The sequence below is a fragment of the Phodopus roborovskii genome, unplaced genomic scaffold, assembly GCF_943737965.1.
Source record: "Phodopus roborovskii unplaced genomic scaffold, PHOROB, whole genome shotgun sequence".
In the NCBI taxonomy this organism is placed as follows: Eukaryota; Metazoa; Chordata; class Mammalia; order Rodentia; family Cricetidae; genus Phodopus; species Phodopus roborovskii.
Window position 1 is genome coordinate 24549652 of NW_026126571.1, and position 23271 is coordinate 24572922.

Below are 23271 nucleotides of genomic sequence, written 5' to 3' on the forward strand. Positions count from 1 at the left end.
GGCAGGACTTAGGGTCACTGGTGCTCTTGGAACTCTGGGAAGCAGCTGGGACTTTTCTCAGTTCCCAGTGGACAGGGGATGCAGCCCTGAGATTGTGCAATGTGGCACTGGGTGTAGTTCCTGTGTAGAAACTGGAAGTGGATGTCAGCTTGTTGCTATGACACCTGCAGTCCTGTCACCTGCAGGGTGTGAGTGTCTGATGCCTGTTGCAGTACGTGCCCTGAGCTTCTAGGAGACTGGCCCTAGAAGCTGTCAAAGGATGTAGCATGCCAGTTGCAAGGTTCTGGAGGTTGTGGGAGCGCACAGTAGGTTCCTTCACTCAGACATCCCAGCTCCTCATGCTGGACACAAAGTTAGTGAAATACCAAGAGCTTAGGGAGCTTTTAGCATCCTCTAGCTGGGGCCATTGCAGTATGGAGGCTGTGGTTACTCAACCTTGCCTGGTACTGTTGCTTCCCCTTCAGGTCAGGAAGCCAGGGATGAGGTAGCAAACTGCGCTCTTCTCCTCTCTCCCTCCTTCTCCTCCCTCTGTTTCCCCATCCTCCTCTCTCTCCTCTTCCTCTTTAACCTTCTTCTGCTTATCTTAATCTATAGCCAAGCCTGGCCAGGAACGCAATGTGAGCCCTGACTGGCCTTGAACTTAATCCTTCCACAGCATTTTCCTGGGTACTGGGATTACACTTACCCCACACTGGCACGTTCACCCAGTGCTATTTAGGTCCCCGTTGCCCTTCACTGCCCCCAGTGCCTTACCTTGTGGTTTCCCTTTTATATTTGAAAATTGTTTCCTTTTAAATTTATGTGTCTGTGTTCATGCCAGTGTGTTTATACACACCGTGCATGGATGACTCCAGAGGCCAGAAGTGGCCTTTGAATTCTCCAGACATGGAGTTTCAGGTGGTTGTGAGCTACCATGTGGTTGCTGCTGGGAACTGAACCCAGGTCCTCTGCAAGAGCCGCCAGTGCTCTTAAGTACTGAGCATCTCTCCGGCCCTTTCCTTTTCAGTTTAGTGAAAGCTGTATGAGTTGATTTCATTTCTGCATCTTCCTTTCACACTGCTCAAAATATGGCTTTCTGTTTAAGCATCTTTTCATGGCCTTTGTCCAGTGATAGTGAATGTCCATGGGGACAGCAAGCTGTTGACTTTTCCGCCCATGCACCTGGTCAGTGTAGGTGACATACTTCTTCCTGTAAGTTTGTACCGCTTTGCTAATGTTGACCTTGATTGGATCCTAAAGCAACCCGAACTTCATTATCTTCCGGGTGGACGTGGCATTGAACTTCTCTCAGCTCTTGGGAAAGAAGGCATGCTCTTCCTGCAAACGGGGAAGGGACTTTAAAATGCCTTTCCCAGCCCTTGATTCAGGTCACAAAGAGGCCAGATTTCATGTTGCCCACCCAGTGTCTGCAAAAGGGGAGAGTCGCCTGTTCACCATTCACTAAACCAAACATCAGAATCCTCCTCCTCCTCCATCTTCAAAGGCTCTCTCCCCTCCTTCCCTTTCCCTTCTTCTCCACCTTTCCTCTCTATGCCCCCTCCCTCTATCCCCTTGTCTGATTCACACACACACACACACACACACACACACACACACACACACATACACACACACACACCCCAGACAATGAAGAAACAGACAAAATTTATGTAGTCATTGATTCCCAGAAAGTTTGCTGAGGCCAATCTGGGTACTGGGTGCTAGGTGCTGGGTTCTGGGTGCTGGGTGCTGATCCTGCCCTGAGATAGGCACAGCACAGTAGGCATGGTTCCCACCTCCATATAGTTTCTACTCTAGACTGAAGATGCAGGCAATGAACAAAGACACGAATGAGCTAGAGAAAGAGTTGTGTGGGTGTGTGCTCTCTATCTTAGTTGTACCATTGTGACAGAAGTGCCACTCACATATTGCATGGACCTGAGTACCTGAGGAGGTGGCAAACGTGTCTGAGATATGGCCTCCAGGGCTTTGACTGGGGATTTGCCTGGCCTCTTGATGGCCCAGAGGTAAGGCTCAAAGATGAGGTTGGCAGAACAGGAGGCAGGGACATGATCATGGCATTGTAAAATCTGGGTGAGCACATGAGGCTTTGCAGCAGGTAAATGATTTTTATGTGGGCCCAGTTAAATGTCCCATAGTTCCCAGGAACTGCTCAGATAGTGGCTGTTTTCTGTGCCCTCACTGTGAAGCTGGCCAGAATATGTATATGGCACACCCTGCTGTAAGCAAGCTGTGCTGAGGGCATTATCAATTTCTATCCATGAAAAAGCCACTCTATGAAAGTGACATAATTCACTCCAGGTCATCCAGGGGAAGGACAGCACCCAACTCCCTGTCCATATTTCTTCCTAGAATTGAGGCCCTGCCTGACAATTAATTAATCCATTTATTAACCTACTCTTTTGTCTATGTGGTATGTGTATACTCATGTATGTATGCATATGTGTGTGTGCACAGGTACAAATACAATGTGGGTGTTCATGTGGGTAGGGACCAGAGGTTGGCATCAGGCATCATCCTCAGTCACGTCATGTTATTTTTGGAGACCGTCTCTCAGTGAACCTGGAGCTCACTGGTTTGACCAAACTGGTTAGCCAGCAAGTTCCAGAGCTCCTCTTGTCTCTGTTTCCCCAGAGCTGTGATTACAGATGTGCACCACTGTTGGCATTTTACATGGGTGCTCATGCTTTGCCAGTAGAGTTGTCCCCCAGTGCCTTGGCCATTGGTTTTGTTATTAATAGCCTATTTTGTCTTACGTGTATATTGCAGTACTTTTACATTCCACTGACTAGTGTTTTATAAGTCTTTATTTTTACTGTGGAAAGCTATAAACTTTGCATGTCTATCATTAAGTGTTTAATTCATTGGCACTAAGTACATTCTCTCTATTGTGTAGCCACCACCACTATCCATTGCTGGAATTTTCCACCACCTCAAAACCAGAATTTCATAGCATGAAACAATTAGTTTTTCCTGATTTCCTCACCTTCCAGCCCCAGTACTCCAGTCTTCACTGTCATTGTGAATTTGACTATTCTAGATCTTTTCTAGACATGGGACCTTTGTTTGTCCTTTTATGGTGGCTGATGTTGCTTAGCATGAGGGCTCCATTCCTTCCCATTGTAGCCTGTGTGGAGCTGACTCCTTCCCATGGCTGACCATTTCCATGGTGTGGATAAGCCACTTCGTGTGTCTACTCCTATGTGGGTCACGGGCTGGTTATTACCCTGGTCAGCTAGGTTGTCCACTTCAGGGATACTTCCAAACACCTGGGAGCTCAAAGTGTACCTAGGATGGATCAGTGGCCCCTTAGTGCCCAGGGAGGGATGCTGAGCCTGCAGGTGACTAACCACAGATATCCTCATACCTAGGATGAGCCTCTTCATCCCATGTCCAGCACACTTGGGACCTGGTGTTTTTCCTGCCCTTCCACAGCTATGGTGTCAACTGGGGTCACTGGTGACCTTATCTCATCATTGGCTTTTAAGCATCAAGTCATAGGTAGGAATGAAGCCTGGCCTTGAACTTGTACAGAATTTTAAGTGGCTCAGGGAGAGGAACCATGCTGGTAGCCTGGGGCAGCATATACCAAGAGCTTCCAGTCTCTGTGACAGAAACCCTACCAAGAGGTTTTGAGTCCTCCTCAGCTCCGGTCTGATCTGCCACCGCAGCCTGCACTTTCACCGCCACCTCTTCCAGCTGAGATGTCACCATGCCTCTCATCACAATGGCCTTGTGCTTTCTTTCCTCTAGCATGGCTTTCCATTGTTCTCCACTGAAACCAGTATGGCTGTCGGGGCTTTGTTATTAGAGTATGTAATTCCTTAGTACTGCCTCCAGTGTCTAGCCTGTCCCTCAGCTGGCCTGAGTGGCCCCAGAAGACTCTGGCTAAAGCCATTCTAGGGAACCTGCCTCCTCTCTCATTACCTGGAAGTGAATGAAACCTGCTGTCCCTCGTTCCCTCTTCCAGCCACAAGGCGAGATTCTGGTCCCTGCCTCAGTCTCCCTGGAGCTATGGGGTTACTCATGACCACTTTTCTCTTTCAGAACAGTTAATCTGGACAACCCGGTGCTCCAGCAGGTACTAGAGAGGAGGAATGAGGTCCTGTGTGTACTGACACAGAAGATTGTGACCACGCAGAAGTGTGTGATATCTGAGCATGTGCAGATGGAGGAGAAGTGCGGAGGCATGGTGGGGATCCAGACCAAGATCGTGCAGGTGCCGGGCCCCAGCATGGAGACCTTTCCCCACCTTTTCTGGTGTCTTCCTCAGTCAGAACTCCTTCTACACGGCACTGTCATTGGCTGTAGTGAACATGCCCTCCCTGGCTCATGTAGCTAAGCTCTTTGAGGCATCTGGCCACAGTGTCGGTGTGACCCAGGACATGAAGATGTTGTGAGCAACTCTCCCTCCCAGAGAGCAGAGTTCTTTTCCTAGTGGAGCTGGTGGCTCCAGGCCTTCTCCAGATTTGCCAGTACAGGGAAAGAGGGTTCCAGGGCTGCATCTCGCCAGACCACATGTGGTGTATCTATTTCTCAATCTGTGGCAAAAGAATACGCTAGTGCAGTGGTTCTCAACCTGTGGTTCGCAACCCCCCCCAACCTCTGTCTACAAAGACATTTACATTAGGATTCATAACGGTGGCAAAATTACAGTTATGAAATAGCAAGGAAAATAACTATGATTTGGGGGTCACCACAACATGAGGAACTGTATTTCAAGCGTTAGGAAAGTTGAGAACCCTGCTCTAGTGGCTAACTGGACCTGGGCCAGGCACTGTCCCTTATGGAAGTAGAGTGCTTCTGTCAAGGAAATTGTTTAGTCAGGCACTAGCTGGGCCAGGAACAAGAGGATCTGTCTGTCAGTCGTTTATGGCTTCTTTCAGATTCCATGCTGGCCCTGGAGCTGGTTCATTAGCCCTGAGCTGTTTTCCCTCAGCTGGTGGCAAAGTCTAGAATTGTATTGCTGGCTTTTCTTAGAAGACCCAGGAAGCTGTGTTTGGCAGGGGTCTGGGGAGGAGAAGTTGTAAGTCTGGATCTGGGGCTGCTGGGTAGGCAGGTGAGTGGCTGGACCACAGAGGGGAAAGGAGGAGCTGATGGAGGTGGTTTCAGCTAGTCTGGCTGCCAGTTCTGCCCATGGTCACCACCCACTGAAGTTCTGGTTCTGGGAGTCAGAAACTCAGCCGTTGCTGTTGCTTCTTGATTCAAAGCAAATCCTGTACCGGGGTAGATCATTAAGCTGGACCGTTTGTCTCTAGTGTCTGGCCAGCAAAGAGATCTCCAGGTTACTGTTCCTGGGTGTACTGTGGGAAGGGCTCTTTCCTGCCCCATACCCCAGCCCTGCCCTTCCAGCTTCCTCCTTTCTCATTGTTTCTCTTCCAGCCTCTCTACTGCCTTGCCATGTAGCATATATTCTAATTGTTCTTAGTAATAATAACCCAGAGACACATACTTGGGTTAAAGCTGAAGATCAGAAAAGCAAAGCGGCCTGCCACTAGAGAGTTCTCTCCTCTAGCAATGCTTAGGCCAAAGGGGTGATCCTGTCCTCACACTGCATCTCCAGACTGCATTTGTCTCCACCAAACCTCACACTGCACTGAGCTCCTTTCTCCTCCCACCTTACATCCCTCTCTAGTGCTGGGATTAAAGGCATGGGAGCTCACGTCCTGAGATCACCTTTGTGGGAGCCCTGTTTCTCTTTTAGACTGAATCAATTTCGTATAGCTTAATGTGGCCTTGAACTCAGTGTTCAGTCTCCCTCTGTCTCCCGAGTGCTGGGATTAAAGGTGTGTGCCACTACTGCCTGGCCTATATGAATAATGAGTGTGGCTTTGGACTCTGCTCTTCAAGCAAACTTTGTTAGATCATAAACAAAATATCACCACATTGCCATCCTAGTTTTGTTGGTGCAGAGCATCATCCATAGGGGTGTGAACAGCTCGCTCAGTGAGCGGTCCCAGCCTAGCTTTAACCCTGTTGGGGTTTTCACTGGGATTTCAAAAATTATTTCTCAAAGCCTTCAGAGGGAACTGGAAACTGATTTTATCTATCTGCAGTCATATGTGATGTAGCTATGCTGCAACTTACACATCAGCAGGTAGTTTTGTTGGTGATGTCACACACCACGGAGTAACTTACACAGGCCTAGATGTCTGCTGGGCTTCATTGTGGACCTGAGGGATACAGTGAACTTGAGATGCACAAGGCCACAGCCAACGTAATCAGCACACAGTTTATAGTCTTCTTCCGTCCTCCCTCCCTCCCTCCCTCCCTCCTTCCCTTCCTTTATGGAATATACTCTTCCAATACTGTAAAATGTAATGCTAAAGATCTAGTCTACTGTACATGAGCCAGTAGTATAGTCACTTATAATTACCATGTGTTCCATGCTGATAGTGACTGTAGGAGCCCAGGGGACCTGTTAGTATCACCATAGACATGAGTGATGCCTTCTGCAGTGATGCACCATGAGTGCACCAGGAGAGAGAAACCTCTGGTTCCATTAATCACCACATTGTGGGACCACAACGGTATAATACTAAGTATGTTGTTGTCAAAACATGTTCTGTGGTGTGACTTCCTACCCCATGCTCTGCCATCTTACCCATGCCACCAGATACCAGTGCCAGCTGTCTCCTCCTCTTTCCTTAGCTCTGTGGCCGTTTCCCTAGAATTCTTAGGAGGTTGGGCATAGGGGTAACAGAAAGAAGCCAAGAGAACTTCTTGAGTATATAAGGGGTACATACTTTGCCCACAGGTGTCAGCAATGGAGGATGGAACTGTCATCAAGGACACCAATGTGGTGCTGGAGATCCCTGCTGCCACCACCATTGCCTGTGGCATCATTGAGCTGTATGTGAAACAGGATGGCCAGTTCGGTGAGTCGTTAAGAGAGATGCCCTGGTAGAAAAAGAGGAAGGTAGCAGAGATGCGAGTGTCAAAGGATCAGGGAGGCACTGGGGAGTTGGCTAAGGGAAGCCAGGCATGTACCTCCCTCTCCTCAGGTGTCCCCGTGGCTGTGGGAGGAACATGGGCTCTGTGGCCAGCCAGACCCCCTGTGAAGCTGTTTGAGTGTCCCAGGTCATGGAGTTACTTTTCTGTTGTCTATGACTGGACAACTCATAGAAGAGTTTGTTTGGGCTTACAAATCTAGAGGGCTGGAAGCCCATTGAGTTGGGGGGGGGGGGAAGCAGCAGACAGGATGGCGGGAGCAGGGTGTTGAGAGCTCACGTCCTTTATTGTAAGCATAGAGCAGAGGGAGCTGAAGTGGTATGAGGCTTTAAACTCTCTCATCCCACTCCCAGTGACATACTTCCTCTCACAAGGTCACAGCTCTTAAACATCCCCAAACAGTGCCACCACCTGAGGACCAAGTGTTCATTAAACCATCACAGGCCGCCTGCTCAGAAGGGGAATGACAGTCCCTGATGGGTCTTGGGTGGAGTTAAGCTAGCTGAGGCCTGGGAAGTGTTCTGACATAGCAATGGAAACAATGTTATGGTTGGGGGGGGGGTCCCCACAACAATAGGAACTGTATTACAGGGTCCCAGCATTCGGAAGGCTGAAATCCACCATGCTCCTTCCCTCTTCCCAGAGAGAACATTACCTGACTGCTTTTTGGGGAACAGGAAAATGTAACATTACAAAATATTGTTAATCTTTTTAGGTAGGATAATGATATTACTGTTTTGTCCATTAAACGTTATCTTCTGGAAGTTTCTTCTGAAATGTCCCAGATGAATAGACTTTCTGTGGTTTGCTTTCAGAATGGCATTAGGGAGTGTGTGTGGTGGGGGTAGAGGTAAAGAAAGCAGCTGGCAGTTGGGTGTGACAGTCACCGAGGCTGGCAGATGTAACTGTGCACTCTTACCAGGTGTGACCTTTGCCCCAGATAATAGACTACACGTGTCTGTCTGCCACTCCCCTGTTTACCTTTGGTGACATGTGTCGGCCTCTGTGAGACCATGCTGACTCTCACAAAGACCACATGACATGCTGGCCTGTTCTGCCGCAGAGGTGGGAAGCAGGTCACTAATGCCACCCAACCTGCATGTGCTTGAGGGTCTGAAGAGGACAAAACACTGAGCCTCCCCACTGGCTTGCTCATCAGGCCAAAAAGAAGCCTGTGCTTTTCCGGGGTGAGGGTGGGGTGGAAGTGATTTGTCTGAGGTGACATTTAGAGAAGGTGTCAATTTTAAGAAACTGATCAAGAATGCTAGGTAAGGGAAACCTGGGCTGCTCAGAGCACTGGGGTGGCTGCTACATCCCAGCTGCAACTAGTTCACAGCATTTAAAAGTTGAAGTAGACTTATGCAGCCCAGCCTGGCGTTGCACTGGCTATGTTGCTGAGGATGGCCTTGAACTAACTCCTTATCCTCCAGCCTCCACCTCCAAATAATGGGATCACAGGCTTATCTACCACACCCAGATCCCCCTCAATACTTTCTTCTCTTCTTTTTCTCCCACTCCCTTCTCTTCCTCCTCTCCTTTCTCCTGCTTACCTCACATCCTTCTGTCTGCACGCAAACACACCTGAAGGTGGTCAGGTTGCTCCCAGTGTGAGAGTATGGTAAGTAGTGTCAGTGTGTACTTGTGTGGTCCAGGGATTCGGATGCTTCAGGGGCCTCTCAGGCAGATTTGACTGATGGCTCACTGTATTACTTTCCCCTGCTTTCCTGAGGCTCAGTTGGTAAACTCTGTAAATATCTAAGACTACATTCACTGTGATTTACCACAACCACACTAATTACCCAGCCAGTACATCACATAATTAGCATTTTTTGGTGTGTGTGTGTTTACACTTAGGCTATATTAGTTTTAGTTGAGACCTTTGTAAATGGCTACAATTATTTATTTGTGTTTGTGTATTATGCCAGTTTTCTTTCTCCTCCTACCATTTGGGTCTTGGGGACACAGCTCAGATTGCCAGGCTTGCTTTACCCATTGATGCTCCTTGCTGTCCCATATTTATCATTTCTTTTGAAAAGATCATTCAATAGCTTTACAGGCTGTTTTGGAATCTACACTGTACTGGTAACTACAGTCAAATCTACTTTCTCCCACCCAGCTGAGGCTGTACGCCCGCCCTGTCTGCTCAGGCTGATCCCTTTCTCAGCCTCAGAGAAGGGCTGCTCTGCTTTCCTTCTGGGAGGGCAGCATCCTTTAGTGGGTTAAAAAATGAATGCTAGGGTTGAAAGTAAAGATGGGAGCCCTTGAAGTGAGAAGTAAAAGGGCTGCAGCTCAGCAGTTAGAAGCACTGCTGCTCTCCCAGGGCACCTGGGTTTGGTTTCTGGTACCCTGTACAAGGTGGATCACAGCTATCCCTAACTAATTCCAGAGGGTCTGATGCCCTCCCCTCTGACCTCCAGACACACAAACAGTGCATTTACATTCATTTAGGACGAGCACTCATACACATAATCTAAAAACAGCAACAACCAAATAAACCGAGACCTCCACAGCCTCAGCAGTGATACTCTGTTATTGTCTGACTTAGAACCAACCTTCAAGCTCAAAGACAGATGAACAGATCAAGTAAACATGACACATTTACAGAAAGGGGTATTACTTAGCCATTGAACAAATAAAATTCTATCATGTAAGACAACATGAAGGAACTGGGGAAATCATGGGTGGAGAATGTAAGTCAGACAGTGTGAGCAGACAGGGTAGCACATGTCTGTAATCCCAGCACCTGGGAGGCTGAAGCAGGAGGATCTAGGGTTAGAGGTCATCCTGGGCTACATAGCAAACCTCTTTATTAGTTATTTTTTCTGTTGCTGAGAAAAACCATTGTGACCAAAGGCAACTCGGGGAAGAGATCGTTTACTTTGGCTTCTGGTTCAAGGGAGAGAAGAGTCATCGTGGAGGGGCAGAGGCGTGTCAGAAAGTGGGAGGCATGTCAGCAGGGGCAGGAAGCGGAGGTCACACTGGATGGCTATAACTCTCAGAACCCACCCCAAGTGACACACTTCCTTCAGCAAGGTTATACCTCTCAAACAATGCCACCAACTGGAGACCACACACTCAAATGATGAGCCTATGGGAGATATTTTTCATTCAAACTAACAGACTGTCTCAAAAAATAGATGCAAAAAAGCAAAGGCCTTTTTGTGTGTCTTCTAGCACAGCCTGAGCTATGGAGAGGTGAGTGTGAGATGTTGGATGAGCTATGCTGACCCATGTCTGGCTTGGGCTTTTCTCCCCACTATAGAATTCTGTCTTCTCCAAGGGAAACATGGTGGCTTTGAGCATGAGAGGAAAGTTGACTCTGTCTACTTGGACCCCCTGGCCTACAGAGAATTTGCATTCCTGGACATGCCGGATGGGGGTCAAGAGATCTCTTCCCAGGATGGGCCACTACATGTTTTAAAACAAGGTATTTATTGTCTGCAGTGTGGATATGATCAGATGGAGAAGTGGGCCCTCTCTCCCAAAAGGTGATGTGGCCTTCAAGATCCCCTTGGATCTGAGGGAGGGCCAGGTCTCAGGTGCTGTTTTGGAGAATGGACATCCTAGGTATGTCAGTGTGGGAAGCCAAGAAAGACACTGGGCAGGGGCCTGGCAGTTTTCTTCCCCTGTAACCACAGACCCTGACTGACTACTGAAAATGGCTAGTAAAGAACAGAGCTGGAGAGCCTAGGATCAATTTTGTTACACTCCGGATTTCACAGTATGGCAGGCTGCTCTTAGTCAGCACGGCAAAAGCCATGGACGTGTCTCACCCACATGGCGGAGGGGATGGATCCCTGAACCTGCCATTGCAATTCTCTTTGCCCCACTCAGCTTGTTGCTTTAGAATTGGTTTGCTTTGCTGAGTGCAGGAGAGCAGTGTGCAGTAAGGAGAACTGGGAAGAAGACAAGGAAAAACATGTGACAAGAGCTTAAGAGGAGCCAGGGCTGGCTCAGAATATGCTTTGCCTTGCATAACAAAGAAAATAGAGCCCTCCCCAGGGCTTCAGTAAATTCCTAACCAGAGGATGCTTTTCCTGTCACAAAATGTCAGTGTTGGAGGACAGGGTGATGGAGACCCGGGGTTAAGGTAGATTTTTCCTGGGACAAGAGTTGATTAAACAAGGTATCTACTTGTAAGATGTGGCTGTGGCTGAGCTGGAGTTGCCCTGCAATGTGAGGCTGGAACTCCCTTAGCTCCAGGCTGAATCAGCCATCCTATTGGCTGGAGTGCCCTGGGCAGCTGGGGATGGTGGCAGGTGTAGGCAGATCTGGCCTTGTATTTGAGCCCCGAGATGCTAGGTTAACCAGAACAGCACTTCTCTTCAGGCAGGGTCTGGTGAAGACTGAATTGTATTCTGGAGGAGTGTTTGAAGATGTGCCTCAGGAGTTCTTCCCATCTGTAGGGCTTTCAGGCATTGTTTCCTAGGCCTCCATCAGCAGGCAGTCCTGGGTAGGAAAGAACAGCCTCAGCCCACCTTTTTTGGCTTAATTTACTAGGAACTTCTGCCTGTCCTGAGGAAAGAGAAGAGGGTTACAGGGCTCAGACTCCCAGGCTCCCTGTAGAGGATATGAGCAGCATAGCAGGGTGCACTCTGTGCTCATCTTGAGCAGGGGTGAAAGGCACAGGGAGTGAAGTGTGTCATGAAAGCAGGGTGCTGGCCGTTGGCCATGCATTGAAAAGGAAAGCCTGCCAAACTGTGGTGTGTCTCTAAACAGCGCTGGGAAGGATGTGTTTGGGGACCAGTGTGGTTCATGCTTAGTGACTCAGCTTACTCAGGATACATTTCTATAGATACCATGCCAAAGAAGATCAGCTGCCAGGAACTACCTGGTCAAGGTTAGCACTGCATGGGCAGAGACGGGTGAGGCCTGGGGTGTCACAGTGTGCTTCCCTGTCCCCGCTTCCTTTCCTGTAGCTTCCTTGGTTCTTGAGAATCACTCACGGTGCTGTGTATCTCCAAGCCCCACAGCCACCTCTGAGCCTGGAGTCCTTTGGAAGGGGGTGACTGAGAGTCAGGTTGTGAGCTAGGCCTGACCCTGCATCTGCTCTGCATCCCCAGCAACTTTGCACCTGGAGAGGAGCTTCCATCCTTTTGCCGTGTTACCTGCACAGCAGCAGATGGCGCTGTTCTGCCTCCTGCAGACAGTCCTGTTTGATGAGGAACTCCTTAAGGCCCTGGAGCAAGTGGTGAGGTGGCAGGAGAGGGGGTTAGGGGTAGGGTTAGAGGTGAGGGGTGGAGGAGTCGGGGGTGGGGGGAGGGTGCTGAGTTTGGGTTTGTACCCAGTTGCTCTGAAAATGTGCACAGGCTAGACTCCTGAGGACAGAATTCAGAATTACATTTCACCACCTCCTTTTAACTGTAAAGTTTGATGCTGACATCAGGCCGAGAGGGATAAGTGACTTTCTTAGAGCTATAACAAATGACCACACGCCCCGTGCTTAAAAATATCAGAAATGTATTCTCTTACAGACCTGGTGGGCAGAATCCAGAATTGACAGTGGCAGCAGGACCCTGCCCCTCTTAAAGATTTCGGGGAGAATCCTTGTTGCTTGCTGTTTCTGGTGGCTCCTATCATTCCTTGGCTTGTGGCTGCATCACTCTTATCTCTGTCCTGTCCTCTCTCACTTGTTTGGGGGTCTTCTCTAGACACAAAACTTACCAAGAACCACTGTTACTGCATATAGGGTGCTCTTACTTTGAGACTTTCACTTTAATGACCCTTGCAAAGACTCCTTCCATATAGACCCGTTCTGAGACTGCAGTGGAGATGGCGTAGCTCACACTGAAGGGCTATGAGGTAGAGCCTGTCAGCCTGTCCCATTTAGGACACAGATAAGTAGGTATTTATTGCTTTGTTTTGCAACAGCAAGATTTTGAGGGACATGCTAGCTGCTCACCCTCCATCAGTTCAGATTTTTTGTACTTAATGAGGCAGAGGCTTTGACAATTTTTGTTTCATTGTGAATGTTTTTCACCCTTCTTTCTATATTGCTCAAATGCTTTAGCATTTGAAATGAGATTGTGCCAGGGAGCTTAGTAATCAGAGACAGAATTGCAGTTGTCTGAAGGGTTCAGTTTACCTTCTGGAGGATGCAGGGCTTAACTTCAGGAAGAACACAAATGTTTCAAAATCCCATGACTTTTACTTCATAAAATAGCTCCTTCCTAGAGAAAAACATCAGGCTGGTCCCTTGTGGAGAGTAGCAGCTGCCCTGTCAGGTGCTGGCAGAGCGTCAGCCTGCAGCTGGGTGTCAGAGGGGACACAGGGCACTTATGGAGTAGAGATAGGCCAGGAGGTCAGAACTGGTTCATGGGTAGTGCCAGCCCTCCCCAGACAGCCCTGTGGGCTTGGATTAAGCTGCCAAGGCAGGCTGGGGACACACTAGGTTTAGAGGGCTGTTTTTATGTGTGGGAATGAAGAAAGGGATTGCTTTTATGTCTGTCCCATTCATCAGTTTGGTATGTAGCCACTTGTCCCTGGTGTCTGGTAAAACTCAAAATGACCTTTCCTGGGGGGAGGATGGTACTTGGGCAGGGCTCACCTTGCTGTGTCCTTAGGAGGGAATTTAATCCCATAGATAGCATAAAAGGAAAGAAGAGGGCTCAGTGCCTGCTTTACCTGGAGAAGGTGAGGTGCATGGAGTGTTGGGAAGGCAGGGGTAGGACAGAGGAGGCTCAGTTGGGTTCTGGCTTCACCATAGCCTTTCTTCCCTTTCTGCATTTGTAGTGTGATGATATGGCTAGTGGCCTCTGGTCCTCACAGGCTGTCTTGGCGATGGAGGAGCTGACAGACAGTCAGCAGCAGGACCTCACAGCCTTCCTGCAGCTGGTGGGGTGCAGAGTACAGGGTGAGCGTCCTGGCCCACAGGATGAGGTCAGCAACCAGAAGCTCTTTGCAACAGCCTACTTCCTGGTCAGTGCACTAGCAGGTATGGAAACCAAGACAAAAAAGAACAGGGCTGGGAAGTAGTGCTGCTTTTTGTGTGTGCTTCTGGGACATAGAGGTAATGATGACCAAGGATGCTTTGGTGTAATTCTCACTTCAGTCCTGAGGAAAGCAGCTGCAAGGCCAGGGGAGAATCCTGTTATTCTGAGCCTCTACTCTGAGGGTATGTCTGTCCTACTCAGGGAAGACTATCTCCTGGTTCCCTCACTGAAAGTCCCTTTCAAAGTACAGCCTGTGACCCACACCAGGGTCCAGACAGTCCTCTGTGACAGGCACTTTCCCTTGGCAGCTGTTTGTCTCACTCCTCACCTTCCTTTTTGGACACTTGTGGTGTACTTCATGGTATTCTCAGGGTTCAGAATATGTGGTGTATGATATACAAGGCTAGGAGGCAGGCTGTGGCTGGGCTTTTGCTTAAGTCTTGAGCTTCCCAGCGGGAAGTGGATTTTAGTTACTGTTACATGGAGCCACCCACCATGCAGGAAAGCCTGGTGGTACTCTCTGAGACACAGCTGTAGCTACATCCCGTCCCTGGAGGTCCACCTTTCCTCCAATGCATGCTAATAGGCACTGGGGTCCTGATACACAGGGGCTTTCTCCTAGCACTAGAGCGGGAAAAGCCTAGGGAACCATCAGTGTTTAAAAATGAATCAGAAATCATGTTCCAGCTTGATGTGCTGATGGGTAAACCCCGTGTCTTGCTCTAAACCACAGATAAAGGTTTGAGTGGTTGACTGGGACTAGATACAAGACATAGGCTCTGTGACACTCCACCTGGAGCCTGGATCCATGTTAACAGTGAACATGCTTGAATACAGGCTTTCTGTTAGGCTTATGAGAAGACTTCTTATGTATCCTCTACTATTTAAAGCATTTCTATGTAGAATAGCTCATGGCTGACGGAGTATACCACATTCCTATTCTTCCTGACTTAGACATAGCTCTTTAGGTGAGGACAGGTGGCCACACAAGGGGCTGTAACAAAAAACTTATTCCCGTTTGGAAGCTGGATGCAGGGAAAGTTTTAGGTTTAGTCAGCATCCACATCAACCCTGCCCTTTTCATCTGAGCTGTGATCTCAAATTTAGCAGCCATAGCAGAGGTTGGCTTATTTAAAGATCTTTTAGTAGTATTCTGGTTAGTCTTGGATTCATCCTTGGCCAACTCTTCCCAGAGAGGCATCCTAAGATCTACGGACAGAAAGTGGTCCTCTTGGGCCCTGACAGCGGTATTTGGCCTTATCCTGCTTCACTACTTCCAGAACTGCGGTTGCCTGTCTCCTGGAAAGCTTCCTCTGCCTGTGTAAATATGAGCAAATCCTAGTCCTCAGTACTACAGAACCTCATCTGTAACTGAATCACCTTTTCTCAGACTTGCTGGGCAGCTTTACACTGTCTTCTAGGCAGTTAAATGAGGGCAGAGGATGTCTAGCCTAGGGCATACATCAGGATGAGAGCTGTCTTTGTGCTATGCTCAGAGTTCTGGGTAAGCATCTCTAGGGGTGAAATTACAGGCATGCATCACCATGCTTGGTTCCCATAAACTGCCTTTTGACAATGACCATGACCACAATGTATGTCTTCTACAGAAATGCCAGATAATGCCACAGTTCTCCTGGGGACTTGCTGTAAACTCCACATTATCCATGTGTTGTGCCACCTGGTAAGGAACCTTCAGATGGGACAATGGGATGGAAAGGAATGGGGATGATGAGGGATAGATGTTATCCACTGGTAAAACACATCCAGTTTCTCATCTTGAGACAGTGTAAGCATGTGTCATCATTAACATATGGGTACTGTGGGATGTCCAGAGCAAAGTGTTCAAAGAACTGGCTAGCGAAGCAGTCCAGTGTGCAGACTCCAATCATGTTCTTTCCCCAGTTTGGAGACTTTTGGCCATAGCTCGGTACTGAGAGGCCCAACACCGTGTTGTTGGTCACTGCTGTGTGTGGAATGGTTTGAATCTCCTTTTTTTCTCAGGAAGCACTCAGGGCTGCTGTTTGGAGGAGACATAGCTTCTTCCATCCTCTATTAGTAGCTTGATGCTCTCTGGAAATATCACTGCAAGAGCAAGTGACCAGTAATGAATGCAGCTGCAGAGTGGAGGAGCTAAGTTCTGAAGTTAGAGAGGATAGTTAGCAGAGGGACTAGCAACAAGCTCCCCCAGATTGCCCAGAGGCAGCTTCCATAGCCTGTGTTGGTGGAAGGCATCCCTGGAAAACTTATTTTAGGTCCAAGGCCCACTGTTAACCCATAGAGCAAAGCTGGCAATGCAGATTGCCTAGACAGGCCTACCTGCATTCTGCATGCCTTCTGGGAATACCAAACCATGTAGGTGCTCTTGGATATTGTTCTGTATGGAGGATGTGTCAGAAGCCAAGGCCACTAGGTATCTTATCACACGGGGGGCAGTTGCCATCAGAATTGACCCATGCTCCAGTGGATACTCAACTACTTGGAAACATGTCACCATATGTCAGACCAGCTGAGGGTGATGGCTGCTTGTATAAATGATATAACTGTCCTAATTGTACAAGACGAGTGAAACAGCTCTGTTGCCTCTTGCAGCACTGAGTGCTCAGCACTTCCAAAATCTGTTTCTCGAGTATTTAGGGACTAATTAAAGCCATTGAGGAAGTACACAAAGAAGAAACTTGTGCTAAAGGAGCCAGGACCTAATCCACTCACTTAGCAGCCCTTTAGTCAGCTCTGGCTCTGACCTTGGCTGATGTTCTTGACCAGCCATGAACCAGTTCCAAAATGGATGGACTTGTGCTGTGTGCAGATGCACCTTGCTGGTCTTTTGGAGGCTGCTCAGCAGACAAAACGGGTTTCTTTAAAGGAAAATCTACCTAGGAGCCTTCAGGTAATCTCTGTAGATTTCTGACTGCTGCTCTTTAGAAGAGTCATGCTCCTGCAAGAGTGGAGTATTGCGTACTTCTTAAAGTGACTTACCTAAAAAAGGGCACACCATCTACCTGCATTCCTGTTTGAAGGCCTATGTAACTCTCAAAGAGTCTTCTTTAGGCGTTTTGGGAAAACAGTGTCCGATATAATAACCATGTGCTGTGAACTGATAAGAGGGTAGGTTTGAATCAGTAGAGAAACCTATTCCTAGTCAGAGGATATAGAAGAGCAAGGTTCTTGAAGCAGGAAACACAATTAATGAATGGCAGTACCCACATTTGAGTTAATCAAAATATCCTAGAAATTCTAATATTGCCATTTACATTAATAAACAAAACAACTGATGGCCAAGTGGTAGTAATATTGAGTGCATACTTCCCCAGAGTAAAGGAAAAACTGTACACTGCACAACTCTAGAAATCAGAAAAAAAAAAAAGTGGCTAGAACATTAAACAATGTGGGGAGTACCTGCTGTATGTACCCTGCCCTTCACTACGCCTGATGCTGTCTGGGGAAAGAGTGGAAAATGGCTGAGGCCTCATCACTCTGCAAGCTTGCAAGTCTAACTGCCCATGCTAGACTACTTACAGTTTTGTCCACTTGGATGAACTGGCCTGTGTAAAGAGGGCTCCAAAGGTGGTGGTCACCTGGGTTGGATGTCTGTAATCAGCTGGGCTCTTACCTTATTATAGACCTTGGGTCCTATGCCCACATTGGGTGCAAGACAGTGTCGTCAGCATTTTGCTACTTCTGGCTGGGAAGTAGCATAGCCACATGCACAGGAGCCATCTCCTCCTCACTCTACAATCTTGACTGTGGGGCTGGAGCTGCACTATGGAGCCCCAACCTCACTAATCTATCAGGAGCTGGCCAAGTTCCCAGTCAGGTCCTGTCGCTCCAGGAATCATCCACCAGGGCCCCAACTGCCAATGACACCTGCACCCACCCACAGTGCGAACTGGGGAACTTTTTGTGCCTACAATTTTTGAACTGTAGCTACTGGTGCAAAAAGCCTCAGCAACACTCAGGCTTACAGCTGGGATCACATCTGTCATCTTCAGTTTCATGGCAAACAATGCCACAAGTATTGGCCTCTCCATTCTTACTCTATATATGATCTAGGTATAATTCTACCCTAGCCTTGCAGCCAGACACCAAAAAGACAGACTTGCATACCATTCACATTAACCTGTAGCACAAAGGGGAATTGTCCCCCATGTCCTGCACATTCAAGCAGAAACTAGAACTATTGGGAAGACCCAAGGAACTTATCTTCCAGTCCACTGACTTTGGGCTAGGACTGCTAGTACTGAGTAAAACTTGTGCTTATCTCTTGGATCCTGGAGGAGGTACTATCTGAATTCCACACCTATAAAGCCCCAGCAACTTTGATCACCCCCATGGGATTAGGGAAGAGCTCCTTTATTTTTTAAACCTTAAATCCCATAGATGTTTATCTAGCAAGACCGGGAGAAAGTGGCTAGTTCCATCCTGTGGCTCTAGAATTGTTACAGACCCAAGTACCTATTACAACTTTTGATATGATCTATGCTCACCTGGACAGCTGCTCCTGCATTTCATACCAATGAGTCCATAGTAGCTGAACACACTTGGAAGCCTGTGCTCTTGGCAAAGCCCTATAGATACCTTTATGAACTACTGTAGTCAGGATTGTTGCTGTACCCCTAACCCTAATGGTAGGAACCAAATGAGACATTGTATAGCACCTATATACCCTTGAGCTCATGCATAACTAAAGCCATAGCATCTATCCAGCTGACACTAAAATGAATGAAAATTCCTATAGAAAGTGCCTCAAAATATTGGAGGTTCCACAGATGTACAATATACAGAGAACAAGCCAGCTCCAAAGAGAATAGCTGTTCTCTAATAATAATCTCTGAGAAGGAAGTCTGAAGAGAGTTTACAGTAACGATCCCACAGAAACATTAATAAGCTCCAAGAGAATAGAAACAAAATAATACAAAGAAGAAAAAACAATTCAAGCTATAAATGAGAAATTTAAAGTTAGAAATGTTACTAAAAAAATACCAAAGACTCTTAATTCCGGAGCTAACACATCCAGCCAGTGCAGTAAGACATACAAAGCTCTGACCCACAGGCAGGAAGCAGTACCAGGAAGGACTGCAGAACGTAAGGATAATGTTTTCAATGACTTCTGAAGGACAAGGGGCTGGTGTGGTAATGGGGGAAGCTACAAGGTATCTACAACAGAATTTTATGAGCAATATATCTGCACTGTGGGGATTCCAGATTGGGAAGAAAAATAAAAAGGTATTTAAAAACCAGTTTCATGAAATAATATCTGAAAACTTCCCAAATCTTCGAAGAGATATAGTTATCAACACAAAAACTTAAAAGACACCAACTAAACTAATAAGCTGAGAATGCCCTCACAAAGGCATATTATAGTCAACACATCAAAATTATAAGACAAGGACAGAATCAGAAGGAAAAGCAAAACTAGTTACACAGGGATGCCCATACTGAAAAAGCTACTGTCAACCAGGAAACCATAGCCTTTAAAAGTGAAGAGGACAAGGATGTCTCACACAAGCAGAAACAGAGGGAACTGATTGATGACACTGGACAGCACTGCAGAAATACTAATGGGAGTAGACACCACACGTGAAAGATTAGGTGCCATTATCAAAGTATGTGACTATGCAAACCCCACTAGCAAAACAGATACATGAAAGGAAGGAGTAACACCAAATCCTCAGCAGGTCAGCTATTAAGAAATCACAAAAAAGTGACAGGTGAAGAAATCTGTACAAATTAAGAAAAATAGAGCAACATAACGACATGTACATGAATTAAATTCACCAACCAATAGACTAGCTGAATAAATGAAAAAAAGAAACAGTAAGAAAGAGCTGGACATGGTGGTGAATGCTTGTAATCCGAGAAACTGGGATATGGAGGCATTTTTAAGGGCAGTCTGGGCTGCATGAGACCCTGTCTTAGAAGAAAAAAAAAAAATCCATCACTCCATGCTGTCCACAGACATAGGAATCCACTTACTAATGTACGTGTATGTGGTGGTTTTTAATAGCAATGGCCCCAGGCAGTATATCACTGTGAGGACAGGTGTGAGGTCTCAAAATGCTCAGACCAGGCTCAATGTTACAAAGCTCTTTTCTTGCTGCCTGTGGATCAAGATGTACAAAAGTTTCAGCTCTTCTCTAGCATACTATAATGCCCCACCATGATAATAATGGACTAAACCTCTGAAACTTTAAGCCAGCCCAATTAAGTGATTTTCTTTATAAGACTTGCCATGGTCATGGTGTCTCTTCACAGCAATAGAAACCCTAGCTAAGACGTATTAAAAGGAATAGGGAGGGGGAAAAGAAAGAAAGAAAAAGGAAGAAAAAAAAGCAAGCATCCAAATGGAAACCAAAAGCAAGCAGGAGTTACACTCATATTCTCACAGGGTAAAATGAACTTCAAGTAAACTAGAGAGAGAATGCAACCACTATATAGTCATAAATATATCAGTCCACTAACCAGATGCAGAAGTGCAAATGTATATGGATCTAACACTACCAATCCAATAGTCAAAACAATTGTAGATATGAAAGCAGGGGGATGAACAGAGGTGAAGTCAGGGACTTCCATTTTTCCACTATGGGCAGCACATCTAGACATAAAACTAAACACCTGAGTCTAAACGTGTGAGTTATCAGTTACAGGAAAGCTTAACCAGCAGCAGTAGCAGCAAACTCATTACGACATGCACTACTCAAAGGTCTACAGCATGTTAGGCTACAAAGAAGTCTCAGTGCATTTTTTTTTTTTAATTTGAAGACAGTTCATTAATTGTAAAAGAAATCAAGAATAACTAGTTATCCACATTCTACCTACTACAGCCAAGGCGCATTAAGCTTTATTATGCCAAGGATAAGAAATGGCACAAGACATACTAAAGAGAGGCTGGGAATCTAATTCAGAGAAAGGATGCTTAGGGTTCTTGCAGTGGTACAAAGGACTGGGTAAAGCCAAGGCACTGGCAGGCTCCATGGGCTGCCAGACATTAAAGGTCTAACTGCCAAATGATTGTGAAGGACAAATAAGATATTATTTTGTGGGTGAACTTTTAGGAAGAAGTTTGTGGAAGTTTTTGTATCAAGGCCCCACTAATTCTTCATAACCCACTCACTCTTCCCAGTCTCCTCTAAGCTAAAGCTGGTCTGCTGATATCAGAGTACAACCTTTCACTCTGGCATACTACCCTTCAGTAGCCTTACTGTCTGCACATGAACCACATGCTGCCATCACCCAGCAGAACTTCACTATTGTTCTAAAGCCCATCAGTGACCACCCCTTCCCCAAGGCATAATTTAGAGTGAATCTTTGCCCGTTTTCTTTTTTAAAATATTATGGGATGAGTGTTGTCTGCGTGTGTGTATCTATAGCACATATATGACTGATTCCCTCAAGGGTCAGATCCTTTGGATCAGGAGCCACCATGTGAGCACTGGGAACTAATGTTCCCCTTCAAGAACAATATGTGCTAACCTGCTGAGCCACCTCTCTGGTCCCCACGGGCTAGTTTCTTAATGTTGCAACCCTTTAATACAGTTCCTCATATTGTGGTGACCACTAACCACAAGATCATTTCATGGTTTCTTCACAACTGATTTTACTACTGTTATGAACCGTGATGTAAATATCCGATATAAACCTCCTATGGGGTCTCAACCCATAGGTTGAGAACTGCTGCCTTAGAGTCAATGGCTACAAATGAATCATTAGATATAACACACTGATAACTAAATCTTTTTGTACATGAAAGTTTTGCACTACATTAAATAAAAGGGCCAAAATATTGATGAAACCCAAACTGAGTCTTTTTCCCCCCATAGCAGTTTAACCTGGAAGATATCTTTTTTATTTTTCTTTATAAATCCCTTGAAAATGATGGAGGTGACAGCTGGTGCCATTATAATTCATAGCTATTACTTTATAGCTTCTACTTAAGAGTTAAATCATGACTATTTTGTTCCTCTAAAAAAAAAAAAAATACTCTTTGGAAACTATTATTACCCCTGAAGACACATGCTCTAGGAACCTCTCTTCTTGGAAAAAAAAAAAAAAAGACGAAGGCATAATCATGCTCACCTCTTCTTCGCTAACTATCCACACACATTCTAACTTTGTCATTTCACCAGCTAATTTACGACCTCACTGTATTTTTATCCCAAAGTCCATTTTTAGCATAGATAGAATGAGTATTATGTATCCTTGGAGATCACAAGGGAATAAAACTTAAAAAAAAAAAAGGAACAAATTATAAAAATACACTTTCCTAATGACTAATAGATAAGTGGAGAAATTCATGAAACAAACGCAAGAAGCACAACAAAACCCATGGTCTATAGCAAACAGCAGAGAAAGGGAAGTTGTGAACAATAAATGCATACATTTGCCAACAGAAAGATCTTAGCAACTAAGCAACTGCTGCAGTTAGTTTCTGCAAGGGTGCAGAAAGTCAAAACTTAAAAACACAAAAGAGTTGGGGGTGGTGGCGCACACCTTTAATCCCAATACTTGGGAGGCAGAGGCAGGAGGATCTCTGTTCTTTCCAGACAGCTTGATATATCTATATCTATATCTATATATATATATCTACAGTGAGTTACAAAAGAGCCAGGGATACACATTGAGACCCTTTTCCAACAAAACAAAACCACCCACAAAAATCAATGAAACAATTGGGTGATTTGGAAGCAAAATTGTCAAAACAAGTAAGGCTGTGTGTAAGCAGTTGGTAGACTCTGAGATGGAAGAAGACATTATTTACAACCCACAGAAGTACACAGGGTCACAAGGAATGACTACAACTACAATACTAAAAAACAGAAACCTACAACAGACACATTTAACTCAGCTAACTGAATTAAAATAACAGAAAATCTACATAGGTCAATGAGATATTAACAGTAATTGAAATTTCCTAAAGATAGTCCAGGACTGCTGAATTCTACAAAAACAATGAACCAAGAGCTAATTTCAATGTTGCTTCCATATTTAGAAGTTGAAATTGGAGGAATTCCACCAAATGCATTATTTGGATACCTAGAAGAGACAAGACAAGCATAGAGTCACATACAATTTTGGTTTTTCAAGACAGCATTTCTCTGTGTAGCTTTGTAGACCATGCTGGCCTCCAACTCACAGAGATCCATCTGTCTCCGCTTCCCGAGTGCTGGGATTAAAGGTGTGTGGTACCACTGCCTGGCTAAAAGATTTTTTTTTTTTTAATATACAAATATTCTTAATAGCATGTCACCCTCATTAAAATAACTATCATCAAAAAGGTGTAAGAGATACTAGAGAGGATGTAGAAAAAGGATAATTCTTACACACTACTGCAAAGGATATAATTAGTACAGCCATTATAGAAAACACAATGGAAGGTCCTCCAGACACTAAA

General features: G+C 46.1%; 1 protein-coding gene across 1 annotated transcript in view; it reads left to right on the forward strand.

Annotated features, from left to right (window-relative positions):
• The window catches only part of Gsdme (gasdermin E), a 51113-nt gene that overhangs the window by 26683 nt on the left and 1159 nt on the right, over positions 1-23271 (forward strand). The window contains exons 3-8 of the mRNA XM_051203075.1: positions 4048-4219; positions 6758-6878; positions 10214-10378; positions 12015-12142; positions 13684-13885; positions 15491-15564. Coding sequence (XP_051059032.1) covers positions 4048-4219; positions 6758-6878; positions 10214-10378; positions 12015-12142; positions 13684-13885; positions 15491-15564 — 862 coding nt within the window. The remainder of the gene's footprint in view (positions 1-4047; positions 4220-6757; positions 6879-10213; positions 10379-12014; positions 12143-13683; positions 13886-15490; positions 15565-23271) is intronic.